The 22,058-nt window shown below is 57.5% G+C and overlaps 2 protein-coding genes across 5 annotated transcripts in view; one reads left to right on the forward strand and one right to left on the reverse strand.

Moving 5' to 3' along the window:
• The window catches only part of DOCK6 (dedicator of cytokinesis 6), a 41,916-nt gene that overhangs the window by 2,094 nt on the left and 17,764 nt on the right, over nt 1–22,058 (forward strand). For 3 of the 4 annotated variants that reach the window (XR_006385175.1, XM_044254169.1, XM_044254170.1), the window contains exons 2-23: nt 5,027–5,114; nt 5,673–5,848; nt 6,125–6,193; nt 6,407–6,536; nt 7,391–7,603; nt 9,359–9,444; nt 10,773–10,839; nt 10,941–11,090; nt 11,941–12,021; nt 12,142–12,295; nt 12,452–12,579; nt 12,679–12,772; nt 13,286–13,448; nt 16,470–16,587; nt 16,669–16,739; nt 16,938–17,076; nt 17,172–17,273; nt 17,975–18,061; nt 18,494–18,725; nt 18,996–19,157; nt 19,816–19,979; nt 20,528–20,632. Coding sequence is in view for 3 of the 4 variants with exons in the window: in XM_044254169.1 (XP_044110104.1) it covers nt 5,027–5,114; nt 5,673–5,848; nt 6,125–6,193; nt 6,407–6,536; nt 7,391–7,603; nt 9,359–9,444; nt 10,773–10,839; nt 10,941–11,090; nt 11,941–12,021; nt 12,142–12,295; nt 12,452–12,579; nt 12,679–12,772; nt 13,286–13,448; nt 16,470–16,587; nt 16,669–16,739; nt 16,938–17,076; nt 17,172–17,273; nt 17,975–18,061; nt 18,494–18,725; nt 18,996–19,157; nt 19,816–19,979; nt 20,528–20,632 (2,779 nt within the window). In the remaining variant the exon portion in view is untranslated. The remainder of the gene's footprint in view (nt 1–5,026; nt 5,115–5,672; nt 5,849–6,124; nt 6,194–6,406; nt 6,537–7,390; nt 7,604–9,358; nt 9,445–10,772; nt 10,840–10,940; nt 11,091–11,940; nt 12,022–12,141; nt 12,296–12,451; nt 12,580–12,678; nt 12,773–13,285; nt 13,449–16,469; nt 16,588–16,668; nt 16,740–16,937; nt 17,077–17,171; nt 17,274–17,974; nt 18,062–18,493; nt 18,726–18,995; nt 19,158–19,815; nt 19,980–20,527; nt 20,633–22,058) is intronic. The other variant, XM_044254171.1, reaches the window with a different exon arrangement.
• On the reverse strand, nt 13,791–15,194 carry ANGPTL8 (angiopoietin like 8). The gene is made up of 4 exons (XM_044254173.1): nt 14,888–15,194; nt 14,545–14,706; nt 13,923–14,032; nt 13,791–13,818 (listed from the first exon to the last, which is right to left on the reverse strand). Exons 1-4 carry the CDS (start codon nt 15,182–15,184, stop codon nt 13,791–13,793), a joined length of 597 nt encoding a protein of 198 aa, XP_044110108.1. The 5' UTR covers nt 15,185–15,194.

Consider the following 22,058-nt stretch of genomic DNA (forward strand, 5'->3'; position numbering starts at 1 on the left):
AATGAACAGATTCTTCAAAAAAAAAAAAAAAAAGATTTGGGGGGGACAACTTAAAACTACAAACTCTTATAAATGTAAATAACATGGACAAACATTCCTGTAGCAATATAACGTGTTCTTTTTTTCACAAATAAAATACAATATGGAATGGCGGTAATGGCCAGCTCACAGTATGTTTATGGCTGGCTGGTCCCCAGCGGAAATGCCATTTGTGTGTCACCAGAGCCTGTCGACATAGGTATAACTATGGAAAGTGGGACTCACAGTGGTTAGGTGGCATCTCTCGTGGGGAAGTGAGCCCAGAAGCGTGGGGCCACAGACTTCAGAACAGTCTCAGCAACCGTGTCACTGTTCCTGTCCTCACGTATCCCCCGTTCTTCCAGGCATCTGATTGTGGCATCTTCTCTCGCCGCCCCCTCCCCCACCCCCGGGTATCTGATGCGGGGCTGGTGGCATTTTTCACTCAAGGAAATAGTGACTTCGTTGGAGGCGTGGGAGGACAAAGAGACGTGTATTAACCAAATTCCAAAGGTGCCTCTGGGATTTCAAGGAAATGGCTCCCTCCCACCCCTGTCCCCAAATATATCTGCAAACTTGAGCACACGCACGTGTTATTATTTTCTACCTTCATTTTTTTTTTAAAGGTTTTATTTACGTATTTGAGAGAGAGGGAGGGAGAGAATGAGAGTGAGTTAGCATGAGAGGGAGAGGGTCAGAGGGAGAAGCAGATCCCTGCTGAGCAGGGAGCCCCATGCAGGACCTGAACCCCGGCCTCCAGGATCTCGACCTGAGCCAAAGGCAGTTGCTCAACCAACTGAGCCACCCAGGCGCCACTATTTTCTACCTTTAAAATAATGGTGACATTTGACATGCATCTAGAAAAGTCCAAAGTTTAAAGAGTAGTTATAGAACCAATGCCCAGGGGGATGCCTGGCTAGCTCGGTTAGTGGAGCATGGGATTCTTGATCTCGGGGTCATGGGTTCGAGCCCCACACTGGGGGTAGAGTTTATTTTCAAAAGAATTAAAAAGCAGGGGCATCTGGGGGGCTTAGCTGGTTAAGCGTCTGCCTTTGGCTCAGGTCATGATCCCAAGCTCCTGGGATCAAGCCCTGCATCGGTCTCCCCACTCAGCAGGGACTCTGCTTTTGTCTCCGCCCCTCCCCCTGCTCGTGTTCTCTCTCTCTCTCTCTCATTCTCTCCCTCAAATAAATAAGTAGAATCTTTTTTAAAAATTAAAAAACAAAACAACAACAATAAAACAACAAATGTCAGGGAAAAAGTCCCTTGGGTCAAGATAAAGGCAGTCTCGATCTCCTGGGCCACCCAACCTAGCTGCCTCTCCTGATCTGCACCTAGTTCTGTCCCTCAGCCAACTGCACACTGATGGTGGCTCCCCTCCCTTCCTCACTTGAGTTATGATGTCTCCTGCCGAGCTGGATCCCTCTGCACCATGGGCTACTCTTGCCTGTTTAGAACGTCTATCAATGGAATCACGCTGGGTGTCGAGGCTGGTGTGGCCCGAGTCTCTCACCCAAGCCATTACCTACAGCCGGGTGCGTCCTTTTTCATTGCTGCATACTATTCCTTCCATGCACATTGTCTCCCTCTTTGGTCAAGGAACATGTGCATCTTTTCCTTTGGGGTTGTCATGACCAGGCTGCCAGGAACATTCCCAGCCACATGTTTTATCCCAAGTGTCTACGCCTCTGAGTGGGATTGCTGGACTGGTTTATCTTCAACTTTGCTCTGTCATTCCAGACGATTGTCCAAAGGGCTTCCCCCAGCAGCAGATGAGAGTTCCTCTTGCTGACAGGCAGATCATTTGTCTTTAAAATGTGCAGCCAGTCCAGGAGGGCTTGGGTGGGCTATAAAGAGAAATCTCCATGGTTTTATATGGACTCATCTTCTTCCCTCACTTTTTTTTTTTTTAAAGATTTTATTTGTTTATTTGACAGAGAGAGATCACAAGTAGATGGAGAGGCAGGCAGAGAGAGAGAGGGAAGCAGGCTCCCTGCCGAGCAGAGAGCCCGATGTGGGACTCGATCCCAGGACCCTGAGATCATGACCTGAGCCGAAGGCAGCGGCTCAACCCACTGAGCCACCCAGGCGCCCTTCTTCCCTCACTTTTTTACTCAAGTGGGAACACACAGAGTCAGAGCCTTATGTCATTCTCATTTCTGGTTTTATTGTCCTCCTCCCCTGGAGGGAGTAGACCTCTGTTAATCTGCCCGCCCTTGGGGTGAGATCTGCAGTCTCACATGAATTCCCAGTGATGCCACTGCTTTATCTTTCCCCTCCGAGTGTCTGTGTAGTGTCCCGTAGGATTGCTGGCTTTCAGCTTAGGGGGATTTGTTTCCCTAGTAGCTCTAACCCACCACCTGATCTCAGCAGTTTCTCTCATTGCAATCCTGAGATCACTTCCTGAGAAAAACCAGTATATTTAGACCCACATTTTGCCTCCTCTAAAAAATGTGCTCTATGGGGGTGTCTGAAGCAGATCTGATGTGGGCATGAGAAAGAGAGAGGAAGTGGGGATGGCTCCCAGGCATGGGTCCTGAGCAGCCCAGAGGGCGGGGCTGCCCTTAGGGAGGCGGGGAAGATGGCAGGAGGGCAGGTTATGTTCAGGCTACATGCCTGCATGACCCCACATGGGCATGCAAAAGAGGCAGGTGCCACCCAGAAGGGATCCAAGGATTGTCTTTGTCTGGGCGCTCCTGAAACCTGGAGGCTGCATGGGACCACTGTGGGGGATGGTAAGTGTGGACACGGGAGAGATAGGTTCTAGGACCCCTGTTCTTGGTCCTGTTTCCCATCATGGGCATGTGGAGTACCGTGTGCTGGGGGGTGCGCAGACTCACTTCTGGCCCTCAGGGGTTTGATTCTGGGCACCTAACCACGTTCAGCTCTGTGAGCCCAGATGCCTCCTGCCCCTCTCTGAGCCTTGCTCCCCTCCTGGGCCCCTTCTGGCCCAGCAGAAAAAGCAAGGCCAGAAATTCTAGTTTCCCAGGATCCTTTTAAGGCAACTTAGTGACAGCAAGCCTTAATCAAGCACTTACTGTGTGCCAAGCCTTAAACTCAGAACAGTTCGATAAGGCATGGGCGCCGTATTGAGCCCAGAGGTCCAGAGAGGGGATGACACTCATCCCTGCTTGCGCAGGTCCGACTGCAGAGCCTGGTGACACAGGAAAGTGGCTCCTGTGGCCACAGTGGCAAGGACCTGGCCTTTTCCCACTCAGGGGCCATCTCTCCAAGGCCAAAGACAAAATGAAGTGGGAGGCCCTGTCCTCCCTTCTCCCCTCTTCCTGCTCTGGGGCCGCAGCTGCAAAACAGCTAGGACCAGGGCACCGATGGGCGCCCTGTCCCGGCATTTTCATAAATCATCCCCCAAGACCCTGTGTGCTCAGGCTTCCAGAGGAGGCAGCCCCAACTTTGGGAATTTGAGGACAAAGAGCTTATTTGGGACACCCTTTGAATTTCCTGGAAGATCCTCCATTCGCTCACCCCAGACCCCCAAAACAATAGAAGCAAGACTGGGACAGTCAAGAGAGGAAGTAAATAAAATACAGAGGCAGAAGAATGAGGCTGAGGTCTCAGCTGGAGGCCCCCACGTTGGATCAGGGTCATGGTCAAGTTTTGTTTGACTTCAGAGGCTTCCAGGTGACCCCCCCTTAGCCCTAGTCTCCCCGACCCTGACCTGTCTTCTCCTGAGCGCACCACACACATTAATTTCATCCGTGGTCTGTGGTTTACAATCAGCATAGCACTTTTGGGGGGGTACAACTTTTCATTATGAAACTTCCAAGCACACAGAAAAGTAGAAAATGGAAGGGAATAATACCCAAACACCCAGACAGTTGCCTTCTCAATTTTAAGAGGGATTGAAGCCCAGAAGGGGTAGCCTACCTGCCCAGAGCCACACAGCTGAAAGGTCTGGGGCTTGTAACTCACGATTAATGGACCAGGAGGGAAATTGGGAGGGATTTGTTTACTAAGAAAAATGTATGGAGTACCTCCTGGCGGGGAGGTTGGGTGCTGGTGCTTGGGCCTCTGTGGGGACCACGTAGCCCTATTCCTGCTGTCATAGAGACCCGGGGAAGCGGGAATCTCCATGCTCTGAGCACAGAGCCTGGCCACAGGGTCTTTGCACTTGCTGTACCCTTTGCCTGGGATCCTCTTCTCTAAGTAACTATGCGGCTCTCTTCTCTCCTTCCCCTCCTTCCAAGCTCAGCTGAAGGAATTGAGGGCTGGGGGTACCAAGTCCCAGTTTCCTCTGCTGGCCCCCTCCACTGTGGGTCTTACCCCTTCAACCTCCTCCTTCCTGACTTGGAAGGCCAGCACAGATGCAGGTGGCCTAGGAAAGCCACAGCCCAGATTTTGGCTACTGGGTGTGCTCTGTGAGCCATGCCGGCCTCTTAACACGTGCTCAGCCTGGTCTCTGGCTCCCTGAGAATGAGGTACGAAGTGCCCCCCGAACGCCAAGCCCCCTGCTCGGCTTCCCACCGCAGGCCTCGTGAGGTTACTTTAAGTACAGTTGGGTAAACTGAGGCTCAGAAGCAGGAGTAACGTGCCCCAAACCCCATAGCAAGGAAGGGACAGGACACACATTCTGGATGGAAGGTAGGGTGGGCAGAGGTCCCCAGATGAGGAAACCAAGGCAGGGACCCGGGGGCAGGCCAGCCAGACTGGGACCTAGGCTGGGCATCTGGGATGAAGAAGGATTTGTGACCCTCGTGCCCTGCAGGGACCAAATCCTTCCATCTGTGCTTGGTGGGGGTTGGAAGGGTCCCAGGCCCGGGTTGGGGGGGTGGGTCCTGGGGTCTCTGTATCAGCCACGAGCCCTGGGACCCCAAGGCTGAGATCTGCAGATCCTGAACCCGGGGTTCTCTCAGTCCGTGGCTTGGGTTTTTCCCTTCCATGGCCTGGATTTTCCGCTCTGAGGATGAATTTATGGGCCTGAAGTGAAGTTCCCAGGGCCCCACTGCCCAGGTTGTCATGTCCTCAGTGGCCCCTTCCCCTGTCCCCCCAGGACGGTGGCTGCGGAGGTGCGGAAGCAGGTGTCCCGGGAGCGCAGTGGCTCTCCCCACTCCAGCCGGCGCAGTAGCAGCTCCCTGGGGGTACGTGTTTGGGGGGGTGCCCCCTCCAGGACCCTGCTCTCTAGCAGATGTGGGGTTCCCCTCTGCCCCGGCCTGGCTAGGAGTGTCCCCACTCCTCTCTCCCTGTGGGTGGGGAGGGTTGTCCCCTCCCTGCAGTGCCTAGCGGTTGGGGGGGCTCAGTGGCAGCCCCGTGGGTGGTCAACCTGATGTCACCCCACCTCCTGCTGCTGGGACCACCCAGACTGGGGTGGGGGGGGGGTGGGAGGTACTCCCAGCTGCAGCGGAGAGGGAGTGGGGCCTGAGGAATTGCCTTTCTCTGCTGTGCTAGCCTTTCCTTCCAGTGTAACCCTGCCCCTCCAGGCACAGGGTGTGATTTCCTGCCTGGAAAGAGGGGCGGGCCAGGCCCTGCGGGGAGGGGTAGAGAGTCTGAGGTCACTGTCCTCCTCGGCTCCTCACAGCTCCAACATTCTCCATGGCTCCCTCCGCCCTCTTGCTCGAGCCCAGGCCCACGCTCCCACCCCCCCCCCGCCCCTCCTCAGCCCCCAGGGCACGGCCCACAGTCACCTTGCTCCAACCCAGGTCCCACTGACTGAAGTCATTGAGCCCCTGGACTTCGAGGATGTGCTCCTGAGCCGGCCACCAGACGCCGAGCCGGGGCCCCTCCGGGACCTGGCTGAGTTTCCAGCTGACGACCTGGAGCTCCTGCTACAGCCCCGCGAATGCCGGACCACGGAGCCTGGGATCCCCGAGGATGGGTGGGTTCAGCTCCCCGCCCTCCTCATCTATAACTCCGGTCTGCCTCCATGCTCCTCATCCACACCTTCCTTCCATCAAGCTCCCAACAGCCCCCAGTTCAACTCCTGGCTTGGCTGTGTGACCTTGGACAAGTTACCCTCCCTCTCTGAGCTTCCATCTCCACATCTCCAAAACAGGCAGACGGGCATGCCGTGCCCCCCCCCCATCCCCCGCAGGCACTGGAAAGATGAACACTCTTGCCCTGCCTCTGTTTACCCTGATTTTATATTGTACAGAAAGCTGGATGCCCAGGTGAGGGCCGCGGTGGAGATGTACACGGAGGATTGGCTCATCGCCCACCGGAGGTGGGTCTGGCTCAGGGGCAGCTCTGGGCAGAGGGTTGAGAGGTCAGGTCTGAGCCCATTGGTCCACTCCTCCTGCTTATCTGCCCGTGCTCCCCGCAAGGGCAGCTGGACTTCCCTGGTGGGTCACGGGGAGGGTGGGTGGCCGTGCAGGCATCACATGCACCTGTGGGTGTGCCTTGATCCCTGCCGCCAGCCAGCCCTGCTCCCTCCTAGGTACCAGCATCTGAGTGCGGCATACAGCCCCATCACCCCGGAGACCCAGCGAGAGCGGCAGAAGGGCCTCACCCGCCAGGTCTTTGAACAGGACACGTCGGGGGATGAGAGGTCCGGCCCAGAGGACTCGGTGAGGGAGCCCGGGGCATGTGTGTGTGTGTGGGGGGGGGGTAGGCTCTGGCCCCAGCTCTCGGTCAGATGGGATGGGAAGCGACCCCAATGGCCTTGAACCCGAAAGGAAATGTGTCAGCCCCGTGAGCTAAAAGTTCAGGGTCATGATTATGCACACTTATTAAGGGCTTAGCGTGTATGCAAGGCTTTATACTTGTCCTCGTCTTTTATCCTGGGAGGCAGGGCCACACCCTTTTTGCAGATAAACTGAGGCACAGCAAGGTGATTCGAGGAACTTCACAGTCCCACTGGGTCTTGAGCCAGTATTCATTAGGCTCCTACTTTATGCCCACAATAATCCTACTGAGAATTATTATCGCTTCCATTGTTACTATTTTTGGACGGAGATGAGGTTCCTGAGGCCCCTCGTGCTGGATTCAGGGACACAGGGTCACGGAGCTGAGTCGGGGTTTGGACCGTGGTGGTCTGCCTCTGACCATATAGCTGAGTTGGGGCGGGGAGGTCAGGCGGGATACCCAGAGCCTGCGACAGTCCCACTGGGAAGAACTCTCCCTCCCCTGATGACAGTGAGCAAAGCCCCACAGAAGGTTCTCGCCAGCCCAGCCCACACATGTCCTTACCTTGGTGCCAGGTGTAGCCTCCCTGAACGGTAATAAAGGAGGGCCACCCCTCCCAGGCAGAAGGTTCTAGAAAGAGTCTCAGCAAAGCCTTAAAGTGACCCTTGTAATGATGAGCCCGCCCCACGGGCCTCAGCTTTTCCATCTACAGATTGGGCACGAGGACAGTCTCACTGGAGCGGGATTGAAGGTGCATTTAGCTGACGCTCCGTGTTTGTGCCTTCTCCACCGGCAGGATGACCCCCGGCACTCCTCGGGCTCCCCAGAGGACACCCCGCGAAGCAGCGGTGCCTCCAGCATCTTTGACCTGAGGAACTTGGCAGCTGACTCACTGCTACCCTCGCTGCTAGAGCGCACGGCCCCTGAGGATGTGGACCGGCGGAACGAGGCTGCGCGGCGGCAGCACCGGCCCCGCGCCCTGCTGGCCCTCTACCCGGCACCTGATGAGGTGGGAGCCCACAAGCCCACCCGGGGCCCGTACCCACGCACCCGACCCTGTATGGTACCCCACAACATTCACTAGGTGCCTACTGTATACCCTGGGGGTTTTCATTTGTTTTTGTTTGGGGGTGGTTAAAGATATTTATTTATTAGAGCGCATGCGCACATAGAGGGGAGGGGCGGAGGGAGAGGGAGAGAGAGAGAATCTCAAGTAGACTCCCGCTGAGTACGGAGATCCCACAGCCCTGAGATCCTGAGCTGAACAGAAATCGAGAGTGGGAGGCTCAACCAACTGAGCCACCCAGGCACCCCTGTACACCTCGTTTTTTATTCAATTCCTTTTATTGGATGTCAGCTATATGCCCTTGGATTTATCCCAGTAGCGTTTATTGGATACCTAGCGTATACTCCTGTAGTCTTTCAACTGATACTTAATGTATGCTTGTGTATAGTCTCCTTAATCAAACAACTTAATCAACTGATATTTATTGAGAATCTCCTATATGTGCCTATATATATATATATATATTTTTTTTTTAAAGATTTATTTATTTGACAGAGAGAGAGAGATCACAAGTAGGCAGAGAGGCAGGCAGAGAGAGAGAGAGAGGAGGAAGCAGGCTCCCTGCCGCGCAGAGAGCCCGACGTGGGACTCGATCCCAGGACCCTGAGATCATGACCTGAGCAGAAGGCAGCGGCTTAACCCACTGAGCCACCCAGGCACCCCTATATGTGCCTATATTGACCCATATAACATTTATTGGGCACCTAGTGTATACTCTGCTTTTATCCAGTAGATTTTATTTTATATACACTCCTGTATTTATCCACTAGCATTTTGGGGGCACCTATTACATACTACTCTGGTCAACCAACATTCATTATGTGCCTATTGTATAATCCTTTATTTAATCAAACAGCATTGAAGCAACTCAAATATCTTGAGTACTTACGTTTACCCAACCAAGTTTTTTTAAAGTAATGTCTGTGCCCAACATGGAGCTTGAACCCACAACTCTGAGATCAAGAATCGTGGGCTCTACCAACTGAGCTAGCCAGGCACCCCTACCCAGCCAACTTTTATTAGAGACCTAGTATATACACCTCTGTTTTCATTCAGCCATTTATTGAGTGCTTGCTGTGTACCCCTATGTTTATTCAATCCATACTTACTAGGGGCCTAGAGTATATCCCTCTGTATGTCCTGTCAGCCTTAATCAAATGTTTTCTGTAGGTAGCTACGTTTATCTAACCACCTCTTAGTAGGTACCTACTGTGTACCTCTATTTATTTGACCAACATGCATGGAAAGACTTGGAGGTATAGCCATGAACAGGATAGACTTGGTTCTCGCCTTCAGAGCTCACAGTGTAGTGGGGGAGAGGCCTTCCTACCAAGAAATCACAACCCAGGCCGAGTGGTGCCGCAGTGAGTTGCCGAATATTGGCCTTCACGTGGCCCTCTGGGTCCCAGCCATGTGGCCCTTTGCAATAGGGCATGGAGAGCACCTGGATGAGGAGCCTGCTCAGGCCTCAGGAAGTCAGGGAGGGCTTCCTGGAGGAAGTGCCAGCTAAGCTGTGACCTGAACAGGGCAAAGGGAGAAGGAGGGGCTTCCAGGCAGGGGGACTAGTGTGCACCAAAGCACAGAGACAAGGAGCTGCAAGAAACCTAAGTCAGGCTGGGGGTAGAGCTGGTCTCACACCACGCATTCCAAGCCCTTCGCGAAGGATGTGTCCCAGCTGCCCTCCCTGGCTCTTGGCAGGACGAGGCCGTGGAACGCTGCAGCCGCCCGGAGCCACCCCGTGAACACTTTGGACAGAGGATCCTGGTCAAGTGTCTGTCGCTGAAGTGAGTGTGCGTGCTGCCCCACCCTTCCCTTCAGACGTGCGAGGCCCCACGTATGTCCCGGTGCTTACGTGCACTGAGCGCTCACCACCCAAGCTGGGCCATGACTGTGTGCGGCCCTGAGACCGATGAGGCCATCCGGGCACTTTTAGGTGGGAAATAAGACTTCCTTTTCTCGTTCTTCAAAGCCACCAGACCTTAAGCACCAACTGTGTGCCAGGCTCTGTTCTCAGCCCTTCACATGCATTACCCCTCATCTTCACGGCGTTGTGAGACAGGCACGGGTGGGGGGAAACTGAGGCACAGAGCGGCAGTCGTTGTGCCCGAGATCACATGACTTGTGAGGCCAGAGTCTGGCCCTCGCTCTGCTGGGACCCAGGCTGGAGGGGGCGCTCGTGACCCTGGACCTGGCTTCCAGCTGTCCGAGTCCCCCTCCACATCAGTCCCTGGGAGCAGCCAGAAGTGCGTGGGAATGGAGCTGAACAGGATGTGGCCTTGGACCTAAGCCCAGCCCCGCCCCTCCCCACCCTGAGTTCCTGCCTGGACGGGGGCAGGAAAGGGAGGCCCTGCTCTGGCCTGAGGCCCGGGTGGGCTGCCTGCCCCAAGCACTAGGGTTGGGAACCAGCTCTGCAAGTATCTAGTCATTCAACAAACACTCATTGAGCACCTACTGTGTACAGGACATGTAACCTGGGATGACCACACAGGGCTCTCTAGGTGGGGGGACATGACATACCCAAAGCCTGAGATGTGTCTGCAGAGGGAAAAATGAGGCCAAGGGGTAGGCAGGGCTGGACCATGTAGGATTTTGTTCTGGGCACACTGGGGAGCCTCAAATTGTAAGTTTTAAGATGCTTTCCTTAGGACTCGCAGGATGAGTGGGGGCTAGCAGGGCAGAGTGGGATGGGGAGGGGGTTACAGGGACTGTCAGGTGAGTGAAGATGGGACTCAGCCCAGGGAGGCAGAGGACACCCCAGAAAAGGGGGCAGGAAAGCCCAGGAGTTGAGAACTTCAAGACTGGGGGCATTGTTGTGCCAAGAGCTTCTCCTATATCAGCTGAACAAGGGGCATAGTTTCAGGGGAAGGGCTCAGTGGGAGTTATATGGCTGAGGATGGGGGGAGGCTTTCCGTACCTCAGTTTCCCCTTTTACAAAATGAGTCAGGCCTTTCCTGCAAGCCCTTCAGTAGGAATTTTGTGTGGCCCAATGGAAATTAGTCCCCACCACCATCACAAGGTACCATGTCTGGGCTGGGTCTCAAGAGGGATTGGGGTGTGTGGGTGGTGGGAGAGTTAGGGATGGCCTCTGCCAGGAAGTCCCCATTCGCTGTAGGTTTGAGATCGAAATTGAGCCCATCTTTGGCATCTTGGCCCTGTATGATGTGCGGGAGAAAAAGAAGGTAGGAGCCCCTTTCTTCCCTTTCCTACCCCAACCTTCCTCCTTGTTGCAGGGCAGTGGGCTTCCTGGAGGTGGTGGCCCAGCTGCCTTTCGTGTCCCCAGATCTCAGAAAACTTCTACTTTGACCTGAACTCGGACTCCATGAAGGGGCTGCTGCGGGCCCATGGCACCCACCCTGCCATCTCCACCCTGGCCCGCTCTGCCATTTTCTCCGTGACCTACCCTTCACCTGACATCTTCCTGGTCATCAAGGTGCCTGCTGGGGCTGGGTCAGGGGGTGATAATGGTAAACACCAGAAGTGTGGTCCCTGCTTTCATGGAAGAGGATGGGCAGGTCACCAAGAAGGGTGATAAAGTCTTGTCACGGAAGCACAGGCAGTGGGGCAAGCCCAGAGGAGGCTCCTGACCCAACATAGGTGATGAGAAATCACGGAGGGCTTCCATGGAGAGGCAGTAGCTAAGCTGAGACCCACAAGTGGGCGGCCTGGCATGTGCAAATGGACATTTAGAATGTTCTTTAAGTTCAGAGTTTTTCAGTTTATTGGCACATTTGTGTGAGATTTTCTAGTTCTAGGACTGAGCTCAAATTTCCTTTCCCCAGACATTCAGTTCGGTTACATTAATGACATTGACCTACAGGCAGGCACTGCTCACAGTCAGTCAGACTACACAGAGATTCCCACTTTTAACCTCACAGCAGCCTCAGGAGGTGGGGGTTGCCATGGCCTCCATTTTACAGATGGGGAAAACTGAGGTACAGAATGGGTTAGGGACCTATTTAGGCTCCCTCAGCCCACGAGTGGTCAGGATTGGCCTCTGGCCATGCTTGGAATGGCCTCTTTGTATACTAACAAAAATATAAATGTAGAGAAAATATGGAGTCTTGGGTTTGGAGTGGGCTCAAAGGGCAGGGGAGGGGGCAGCTGGCCGGGCAATCCAATGGCTAGCGCTCAATCCCAAGGACAGTGGGAGCCATGGGAGGTGTTGGAGCGAGAGCCCTAGCTGGATGGAGTGTCTGAGGACCGACGAGGGGGCCAGACAGTTGGAAATGGGGTGGGATTGGGGTCCCAGCAGTGCCTCACCGGCCCTGCCTGCCCCTCAGCTGGAGAAAGTATTGCAGCAGGGGGACATCAGCGAGTGCTGTGAGCCCTACATGGTGATGAAGGAGGTGGACACGGCCAAGGTAAGCATGTGGAGGCTGAGCGAGGTGGTGAAGGGGTCACTGGGCAGGGCATATCCTGGGATCCGTAGGTCTGGGGCACTGAGCTTGTGGGGTGTGCTGGGGGTGGGTTCTCCCCCACAGAACAAAGAGAAGCTGGAGAAGCTGCGCCTGGCGGCCGAGCAGTTCTGCACCCGCCTGGGCCGCTACCGCATGCCCTTCGCCTGGACCGCGGTCCACCTGGCCAACATCGTGAGCAGTGCGGGGCAGCCGGACCGGGACTCCGACTCCGAGGGAGGTGAGGAGGCGGGGCTGATCAGTCAGTGGTGGGGGGCTAATGGGGAGGGAGCGCCCTCTGCTGGCTGGACTTGGTACAAGGCTGACTCTGTCCCTCTGGCCCTTCCCGCCTCCCTTTCATCTCTGCCCCCTCCATCACCATCACTGCCTCCCCTAGAGCGCCGACCGGCCTGGACTGACCGCCGCCGGCGTGGACCCCAAGATCGGACAAATAGTGGGGATGACACCTGCAGCTTCTCCGGATTCCGCCCAGCCACGCTGACTGTCACCAACTTCTTTAAGCAGGTGTCATGGCCGTGGGGCTGGGGGAGGGTTTCCCAGGGACAGACCGTTACCCCACTGTGGGTACACGGGACCCAGTTTACGTGGGTATGTCCTGTGCAGGAGGCCGAGCGGCTCAGTGATGAGGACCTCTTCAAGTTCCTGGCTGACATGCGGCGCCCATCTTCTCTCCTGCGGCGCCTGCGGCCCGTGACCGGTGCGTGGCGCGCCCCGTAAATGAAAGCTGGCCCTTCCATGCAGTGGCTCAGCAAACCCACCCTGAGGACCTGCTGGGCCAGCCCCCGGGGACCCGCTGGTGACTGTGATGCATAAATCCCCTGACATTAGGGGCTGGATCTTTTTTCTTTTTTAAGATTTTAGTTATTTATTTGACAGATAGACAGCGAGAGAGGGAACACAAGCAGGGGGAGTGGGAGAGGGAGAAGCAGGCTTCCCACAGAGCAGGGAGCCCATGCACTGCTCGGTCTCAGGACCCTGGGATCGTGACCTGAGCTGAAGGCAGACCCCTAACGACTGAGCCACACAAATGTGGAGCGGATCAAATGTGGAGGCAAAATACAGCAAGCAAGGGTGACATCTGGCCTTAGCTCCTGAAGGACAGCCACTAGAGGGCATGATGGAGACGTCAGAGCCCCTGACCTAAAGCCCAGAAGGTGGGGCTGGGGTTGGAAGCTCCCAGGCCCTTGCAAACACTCCCCTCTCTCCCCAGCCCAGCTCAAGATCGACATTTCCCCGGCCCCTGAGAATCCACACTTCTGCCTCTCCCCGGAGCTGCTTCATGTCAAGCCCTACCCAGACCCCAGAGGCCGGCCCACCAAAGAGATCCTGGAGTTCCCTGCCCGTGAGGTCTATGCCCCCCACACAAGCTACAGGTACAGCCCCTGAGGCCCAGCTGGGCATTTGAATGGGGGCTAGTCATGGCATCTCACAGAGCAAGGTACTGTTTCTCCCAGACACTCAGACAGCCGTATCTACTCCACTTTAATGGAGGGGTGTATACATGGGAAGGGTCCCATGTCCTGCCCCCGTCTCCTCAACAGCGCCATGTCCTCTGCCTGTGTCCCCGCCTGCTTCTGTCTCTTCTCCATGGCCAGAAGCAGGGCCCAGCGCCCTGGCGACCCCACAGGGCAGGCAGCTCCTCCTTGTGTGGGGGCCGTGGCCATGGCAGCGTCCCTCAATGTAGACTGGTCCTCAGTTCCACACCCCAGGCAGATTCAAGCCGGGAGTGCCGCTGTATGGAGTCTGGAAGGGAGACAAGGCTCAGCCAAGGCAAAGGGACCCCCATCTGGGTGCCCCGCACACCTCCTCCCCAGCAGCCCCGCCCATCCGACCCCCTCCAGCCTCACCTCTCCTGGATCTGTCGTAGTCGATGCTGCTGGGCCACCATCTCCCGCCTCTGTTGCTGCACGTGGCCTGTGAGCGCCCATATGATGTGGCTCTGCTTGTCTGCATGGGCCTGTGGGGTCGGGACAGAAACCTCAGCTGGGGCTGACTCACCTCCTGTCCCCTGGCCCTGCCCAGGGCTGCATCTGTGTGCCCTAATACGTCACTGCCGCTCCGTGGCCTCAACTTCCCCATCTGCTAAATGGGGATGACATAGGACTTGTGCCATGGGAGGGCTGTAAGCATGATACGGATTATTAAGAGGCATGGCTGGGGTAGTTCCTGGGCACTCAAGAAATACTACCAGTTACTCTTTTAGTATTAATTTATGAACTTCCATATCCCCTGCCCCATGCAGAGTATTTTATCTATGTTGAATCCCTGTCCTTCCTCTGAGATTGTTGTCCTTATTTGCAAATGGGGAAACTGAGGCACAGGAAAGGATAAGGGTTTTGTCTAGGGTCACCTAGGTCAGAGGCCATGGCCCTGCGAGGCTGATCTGGAGATGCCCTGGGACTCAAGGCTGAGAAGTGAGTTCTTTGTGGGAAATCGGTCTCCACTCCAGCAGGGTTGGGAACTTCTTACCTTTAAAGCCTCAAATTCCTGCTGGGCATGACCCAGCCAAGCGCCTCTCAGCCGGACTTCCAGCCGCTGCATGCTCTCCCGTAGCACCTGCTGTCCCTGGGCCACCTCCCCTAGTGCCCGCGCCGTAGCCTCTGCTTGCTGCTTTAGGGTATCCTCCTCCATCTGTTCGAGAAATAGCAGATGTTAATAGGATGACCAGCTTGTCTTTGTTGGTCTATATAAAGTTCTATATTCCAGGGACACCTGCCCCCAAATTCCTGGGCAAACCCAGACAGTTGGTTACCCTAGACAACTCTGTTGCAAACTCCTACCCACCCCACAGTGCCCCAGCTGCAGTGCCCACCTGCATCTCCAGCAGGCTTGTGCGTAGCTCCTGGGCTGCATCCCGGCCCCGGCTGACCTCCTGCCCCAGAAGGCCCAGCGCACGGCCATAGAGGCCCAGGCTATGCCCAGCCTTTGTCAGCCGTGCCTCCGTGGCCCTGTACACACCGTTGAGGGCCTGACCCAGCTGCAGGGCCCCGTGGAAGAGGAGGGTCAGCTCCTCGTGTTCGGCTGGCTCCAGGCCCCTAACGGGAGCTGCAGGGGCAGGCCGGGCAGCCGTGGCCAGGACGCATAGTAGGCACAGGGCGAGTGTGGGCATGGCTGAGGCTCTGAGGGTACGGCCACGGCGCCACTGCTGCCACCTTTTATGCCCCAGCGCCCTGTTAACCCCCGGTCAATCGTTAACCGACCAGCTGGGCGCCCCGGGTTGTGCAAGGGCCTGGCCGTGGCGCGACAGTTGCATCAGGCAAGTGTCCGGTGAGGCCACACTGAGATCACGCCGGCTAGGGTTTGGGGCCAGCTGTGGACTGGTGGGGGGCACAGGTGAGGACAGGCCCAGGCCCTGCTGGGTGGAATCCGAAGCTCAGAGCCTCAGTTTCCCCACCCGTAGAAGGGACAACCACAGTAACAGTGAACACAGCAGCGAGGGCCGTGAGTGTCTTAGTGCTGGTGGTTTGCCTGGCTGGCTTTCATGTCCTGGCCGTAGCGGGTTTCCTTCCCACAAGCCTGCAGTGCTGGGGTCTGTGCTGGCCTGGTTGAAAGCTGGGGAGTGGGGCCAGGACCCATGTGTGGCGCAGATCAGTGCTAGCTGTCATTTCTGCTCCTTGGATTAACGTAGGCAAGTGCCTCTATTCCCCACCCACCCCCCCATAAAATGAGAGGAACATTCACCCCCTCTCTTCGGCTGCTTGGAGAGGTAGAGGAGTTGTTTCGTGCTGAGCGCTTAGAACAGAGCTGGGCCTGCAGTGGGTTCCGTGTTAACATTCAGGGCAATCCTCGTCACTCCCCTCGTTTCTCATGACTGGCATTGCTGCAAAGGCTGAGCCAGGAGGCTCGATGGCCCCATTATATAGATAGGGAAGCTGAGGCCCAGGAGTGTTGGGCTTGCTGGGAGAGACAGGCAGAACTCTGACTTTAGGCCAGCTCCACTTCTGATGCTGGCCTCAGTTTCTCCACCTGAGACACAGGCCTCATAACTCGAGTGGCATCTCCTGGGGGAAGGGTAATCAGGCCCCTGAGCCAAGAGAGGGGTGGGTCAGCCCCAGTGGGGCTCAGGCTTGACTACTGGCCACCTGGGCCACCTTTTTGGAACCCTGACCCTGAGCACCCATCTGTGCCTGCTCAGCACCTCCCTATGCCTCATTAGTGACCCCAAAGCCCCTCTGTGTCCCCACCCTCTGCTATACTGTTCCCCCATCTGTGCTCCCAGGGCACCCACCTGTCCCCCATCTCTGCCAGTCACAGATGCCCATAATTGGCCACCTGGTGCCCCTAATAGCCGCATCTGCTGCCCTCAGTGCCCCAACTGCGTGACCATCACCGCCCCCCCTCCAAACCCCGGTCTCCCAGCCCCACCGGTTCCTCTGATGCCCCCGCCCCCATAGGAACCTGCTGTATGTGTACCCGCATTGCCTGAACTTCAGCAGCCGTCAGGGCTCCGTGCGCAACCTCACTGTGCGCGTGCAGTACATGGCGGGCGAGGATCCCAGCCAGGCCCTGCCGGTCAGTGACTGTGGAGGGGGGGAGGGGCGGTCCTCGGGGGGTGTGTCCCAGGGGGCCCCCCTCATGCACACCATCCCCCAGGTCATCTTTGGCAAGTCCAGCTGTAGTGAGTTCGCCCGCGAGGCCTTCACCCCGGTGGTCTACCACAACAAGTATGCAGGGTGGCGGAACAGGGCTGGTGGTGGGGACATGGTGGGGCAGCAGGAGGGGAGGAGGCTGCCCCCCAGGAGAGCCGGCGGGGACTCCGAGGCAGAGAGCAGACCATAGGGCCAGGCAGCGCTGGGGTCTCACTTGCAAGAGCGGTTGGGGAGGGCTGGGGGCGCCGAGCCCCCAGCAGAGTCCCCTCCTAGGTCCCCAGAGTTCTACGAGGAGTTCAAGCTGCGTCTTCCAGCCTGTGTGACCGAGAACCACCACCTGCTGTTCACCTTCTACCATGTCAGCTGCCAGCCCAGGCCGGGCACAGCGCTGGAGACTCCCGTGGGCTTCACTGTGAGACTCCCACCAGCCCTCACCCCCGCCCCCAGTCCTGCTGACAGCCCCCCACCCCCGTCTGGCCCTAGACCTAACCCCTAGGCTCTCCCCAGTGGATCCCACTGCTGCAGCACGGCCGCCTGAGGACCGGCCCCTTCTGCCTCCCTGTGTCCGTGGACCAGCCCCCGCCCAGCTACTCCGTGCTCACACCAGACGTATGTGCCCTGGCCCCCTGCCTCCCCTCCCAGTGCCTGCCCCCGCCCCCACCCCAACAACACTCCCCAGGCTCCTGCCTCATCGTCCCCCATCTGTGCCGTGCCCTCCTTTCCCATCAATACCCTTGGGAGCCTTGTTGCCCTCTGTTAGCGCCTCTGGCTGCTCCGTCCCCCCGCCTTACTGCCTTTATGTGTCCTACTATCCCCACATATCCCTCCCTGTCCCCCACTAGCCTGGCCTCATTACCCGCCCAGCCCCTGCATTCACCATTCCCCGCTGCCTTTCTGCTCCAGTCCTCCGTTTGCAGCCCTGCCTGCCTCCCTGACCACGATCCCCCCAGTAATTCTTCCAGGGCCCGTCACCCCCATTAATACTGTCACCTTCCCACTGACTCTTGAGCTGCCGTTAATGCCTGGGCCCCTCAAGTTCTCCCACCATGCTCTTGCCCGATTCATTTCCTTTAGTAATGTACACCCCAGGCTTCCCTTGTCTGCTTCTCCGTTTGTACCCCAGGCTTCCAGCCTGCTCAGGGGACCCCCATAGTACTCCCTCCCGTCTGCATCCCCCTGGGGTTGGCGCCCGGCTGTGCAACCCCCCCCACCCCACGACTCTGTTGCACCCCAGTTGCAATGGGGGGCGCCGGTGGTGCCATCCATGCAGGGCAGGTGGGCCAGTGCCCCCTGGCGTGTCCCTCCTGCAGGTGGCGCTGCCAGGCATGCGCTGGGTGGACGGCCACAAGGGCGTGTTCAGCGTGGAGCTCACTGCCGTGTCCTCTGTGCACCCACAGGTAGGGGGCAGGGGGTGGGGGGAACCCAGCAGTCTGGCCCTGGGGTTGAGCAACAGTTCCCGCTGACTGGGAGGCCTGGCCTCGGGCCACGGACGTGACTTTGATCAGCGAGGCCCTGCCACCCAGGGAAGCTGCTGACTCAGGCGGGGGCGGCCGTGCGAGTGGCCCTCCTGGCTGGGGCTTTGGCCTTCTACGTGGTCTCTCCTCTCCGCACGTGCCCTTTGCTGCTTCTGTGGTCACTCCCCCCATCCCTCTCTCCTCCCTCCAGCTCCTGGCTCATCCTTTCCTCATTTGTAGTCAGTTCTTTGATCCCCGGCCTTGGTTTTCTGCCCACTGAGCACCACCCCCAACCCTCCAGGGTCTTCCCAGCCATGGAACCCTGGCTCCCCCCACACACACCCCTGCTTACCCCAGGTCCCCCCCCACCCTCAGGACCCTCACCTGGACAAGTTCTTCACTCTGGTGCACGTCCTGGAGGAGGGGGCCTTCCCGTTCCGCCTCAAGGACACTGTGCTGAGTGAGAACACCGTGGAGCAGGAGCTGCGGGCCAGCCTAGCAGCCCTGCGCCTCGCCAGCCCTGAGCCCCTTGTCGCCTTCTCCCACCACGTGCTGGACAAGCTTGTCCGTCTAGTCGTGCGGCCTCCAATCATTGGCGGCCAGATCGGTGAGCAGGCACAGCCTCAGACCTCAGTTTCCCTATCTGGAAAGGGGCCCCCTGGTCCCCTGGTCCTGGGTGACTTCCTCTAACCCACTCGTCGTTCTGGCCTCAGTTCTGCTTTCTGAAAAATGGCTCCCAACCCCTCTGGGCCCAGAGCAGGTGTGCTGTGACCCTTTCATTGGCTCCACAACCCCTTGGAAAGGTGGGAGATAAGGGGTTCCTTGGAGAGGTAGAAGGCCGTGGGCTTTAGCACTTGACCTCTGTTCTGCCCGGCAGTGAACTTAGGTCGTGGGGCCTTTGAAGCAATGGCCCATGTGGTCAGCCTTGTCCACCGGAGTCTAGAGGCTGCCCAGGATGCCCGCGGTCACTGCCTGCTGCTGGCTGCCTATGTCCACTATGCCTTCCGACTGCCTGGCACCGAGCCTAGCCTCCCAAGTGGTAAGTGTTGGTGGGAGGGCCCTGGACGACAGGATGTGTCTGGAAGGAGAGCATCCCAGTCAGTGGAATAGCATGTGCAAAGGCCCAGAGGCCAGACCTTGGCTGATTTGGGCAACTTGCGAGAGAGACTTTATGTTCACTCCTTCCCTCACCCCCAGGATGGTGGTCTTTGTTGCTTGACTGGTGGGTCATTCAGCCAGTCAACAAGCTTCTGCCATAGGTTGAATCAGAGACGCGGTTGGGCTGCACAAGTTTGAATCCCAGCTCTGTCTCCTATAAACTCTGTGACACTGGGCAAGTGACTTCACCTTTCTGGGTCTGTTTTCCATTTGTAAAACAAGGGTAATAGTGGTCATCCCTTCATGCGGGCGTTGGTAAGAGTAAATGAGATAGTAATTCGTACAACAGGTTTGGTTCAGTGAATGCTCAATACAGTTGGATTCTTTTCTGTTTGCTAAGTCATGAATACTAACCTCTAACCCCTCTGGGCACTTAGTGCGTGCCAGGCCCTGTCTCCCCCGAATCACTGTGAGGCAGCAGCCACTAGTGTGCCCATTTTATAGGCGAGAAGCCTAGAGGCTCAGAGGCAGAGAGCGATTTCACCCAGGACAGCCAGCTGGGAACAGGCAGGGGCTAACCATCTTGCCTCCATCCTCAGGGGCCCCTCCAGTGGCCGTGCAGCCTGCCACGCTGGCCCGTGGCCCGGGCCGCCCCGCCAGTCTCTACCTGGCCCGCTCTAAGAGCATTAGCAGCAGCAACCCTGACCTGGCCGTGGCCCCGGGCTCTGTGGACGACGAGGTCTCCCGCATCCTGGCCAGCAAGGTAGGGTGAGGGTAGGCCCTGGGGTCTCTAGCCTCAGTGGCTCCGTCTGGCAGGTGGGGCGGGTGAAGGCTGTTAGGGTGGACGGAGGTACAGGAAGTGCCGGACAGCGGCATGGACTTGACTCTGGGCAGGAGGGCTGGTCTGCAGCTGTCACAGCTCAGGGACGGCAACTCAGACTTTGCCCTGGGCTCCGCACTCCAAGGCCGACCCAAGGATGGGTGGCCGGAGGTTGGCCCGGTTGACAAAAGCTGTGTGGACATTCCGGAACAGGTGTGTATACACATGTATACCCACGGATGTGTGTGCTCACAGACCACACGCATGTGTGTGCACGGGGGGGCGCTTGCACACATGCACCCCACGCCCGGCCGCCCACAGGGAGCACATGCGCGTGGACCTCACACACAGACGTGCACAGACGCTTGCCAGGGTTGCGTGTGGGCACCCAGGGGGCGTGTACGGCCCCGGACAGTGCTCCCGCTCAGTGATCCGCGCCGTTCTCCCTGCCTTATGCCCATGGATTCTACCACTTCCCCGTGTGTCTCCAGGGTATCGACCGCTCACACTCCTGGGTGAATTCTGCTTATGCTCCAGGAGGCAGCAAGGCTGTGCTGCGACGGGCACCTCCTTATTGCGGGGCCGACCCCAGACAGGTGCCCTCCCTACCTGCGCCTGCACGCGTGTCACTCCGCCTCGGCATGAGCTCCTTCCACTTTCCTGGCTGTGGCCCACTAACCTAGGGGGGCTGCCTGAAGGAGGCAGCAGACCCCTCCTGCCTTTGTTTAGGGGCTGTGGAGTCATTGTTATAGGCCTTGTGGTCATCTTAACCAGCCTTTTGCCAGGGCCTCAGGCAGAGACAGGAGGGAAGAGGGTAGTATGCAAATTGCATGCAAAGAATATGCAAATCCATCCACTCTAACCTCACTGCGTCGCATGACCTGTCACTCCCTTTAATCCACCCTGTTCAGGAGACTCTCAGCTGTCCCCTTGACATAGCAATCCGAAGGATGCCAAAGGGCTGGGACTGACCCTCTGGGCTCTCCCTCCCCTCCTGTTTCAGGCACACACACCTCTGCGGGCAGCTCCCTTTACTCTGCCACTTCCCAGGGATCTGGTCTGGGGAGGGGCTTTGCCTTCAGACCCACCTGGGTCCGAGTTCTCAAGTACTCGCTCTGCTGTGGGCTCACCCTGTGCCTGAGGCTCTGAGTTTTCAGTTGTGGTCAAGACTCAAAGTGTTTAGTGCAGTGGTCCCGAACCTGGGGACGCGTTAGGGCATCACAGGGAGGATTTTCTGGGGATGGATCTCAGTCCAGCCCCGTCTCTGAGCTGCCAGGTCATATGGGAGATAGGCAGCGATCACACAAACTGACGAGTGTGTAAGTGCAGGGTGTGAAAATGCCTGAAAAGAAATGAACAGGAGGGAGGCCACCAGCCTTTCAGGGTCATCTAGAGGGGGCCTGTCCAGGGAGATGACATTTTTGCTGGGACCTGAAAGGTGAGACAGAGCCAGCCAGGGAAAGGTAACTGTTCCAGGTGGAGGGAAAGGCTCATGCAAAGGTTGGCCCCAAGCTCAGAGCCCCCGAGGCACCGAAAGGAGGTCACCAAGGGGGTTTCCCTGCGCACTTGGCCCCTGACCTTGTTCCAGCTCCGTGCCCACTGCCCAGGGAGCTGCATTGAAGGGAGGCCGGGGGACTGTTAGCAGCAAGGGACCTTTTGGACAGTCTTCTCCTGAGATTGCTGGAAATCTGGGTTCGTGGGCCCTGCCACCCCCCTTGTAGCATCTTTAAGAGGGCCTCCCCCAGTGCCCTCATTCTCTGAAGTGTCAGCTGGGCCTCGAAGAGCACCTAGGAGGCGACGAGGCGGTGGGAGGGTGGGCATGCCAGGCGGGAAGGGCCCCTTGAGGCTGGCCTTTGCTAACGTGAGTGTTAGGGAGCTGCGCCCTGCCGGGGCTTTGGGAGCCAGGGGTCCCTCAAGTGCCAGGGGCCAGGTAGGTTCCAGGGGTCAGGCTAACTCCATCTTCGGGCCTCCTCTCCTTGCCGATGGCCTCACCTCCCAACCAGCAAAGGAGGAGGGCAGAGT

This window comes from Neovison vison, chromosome 6 (genome assembly GCF_020171115.1).
Source record: "Neovison vison isolate M4711 chromosome 6, ASM_NN_V1, whole genome shotgun sequence".
In the NCBI taxonomy this organism is placed as follows: Eukaryota; Metazoa; Chordata; class Mammalia; order Carnivora; family Mustelidae; genus Neogale; species Neogale vison.

Excerpts from the sequence above, each read along its gene's own strand:
- ANGPTL8 (XM_044254173.1), bottom strand. The coding sequence starts at position 15,184 with ATGCCCACACTCGCCCTGTGCCTACTATGCGTCCTGGCCACGGCTGCC. Across the intron at positions 14,707-14,887 it reads CAAGCCTGCTGGAGATGCAG|ATGGAGGAGGATACCCTAAA; the intron begins GTGGGCACTGCA and ends TTTCTCGAACAG. Across the intron at positions 14,033-14,544 it reads AGGAATTTGAGGCTTTAAAG|GCCCATGCAGACAAGCAGAG; the intron begins GTAAGAAGTTCC and ends CCGACCCCACAG.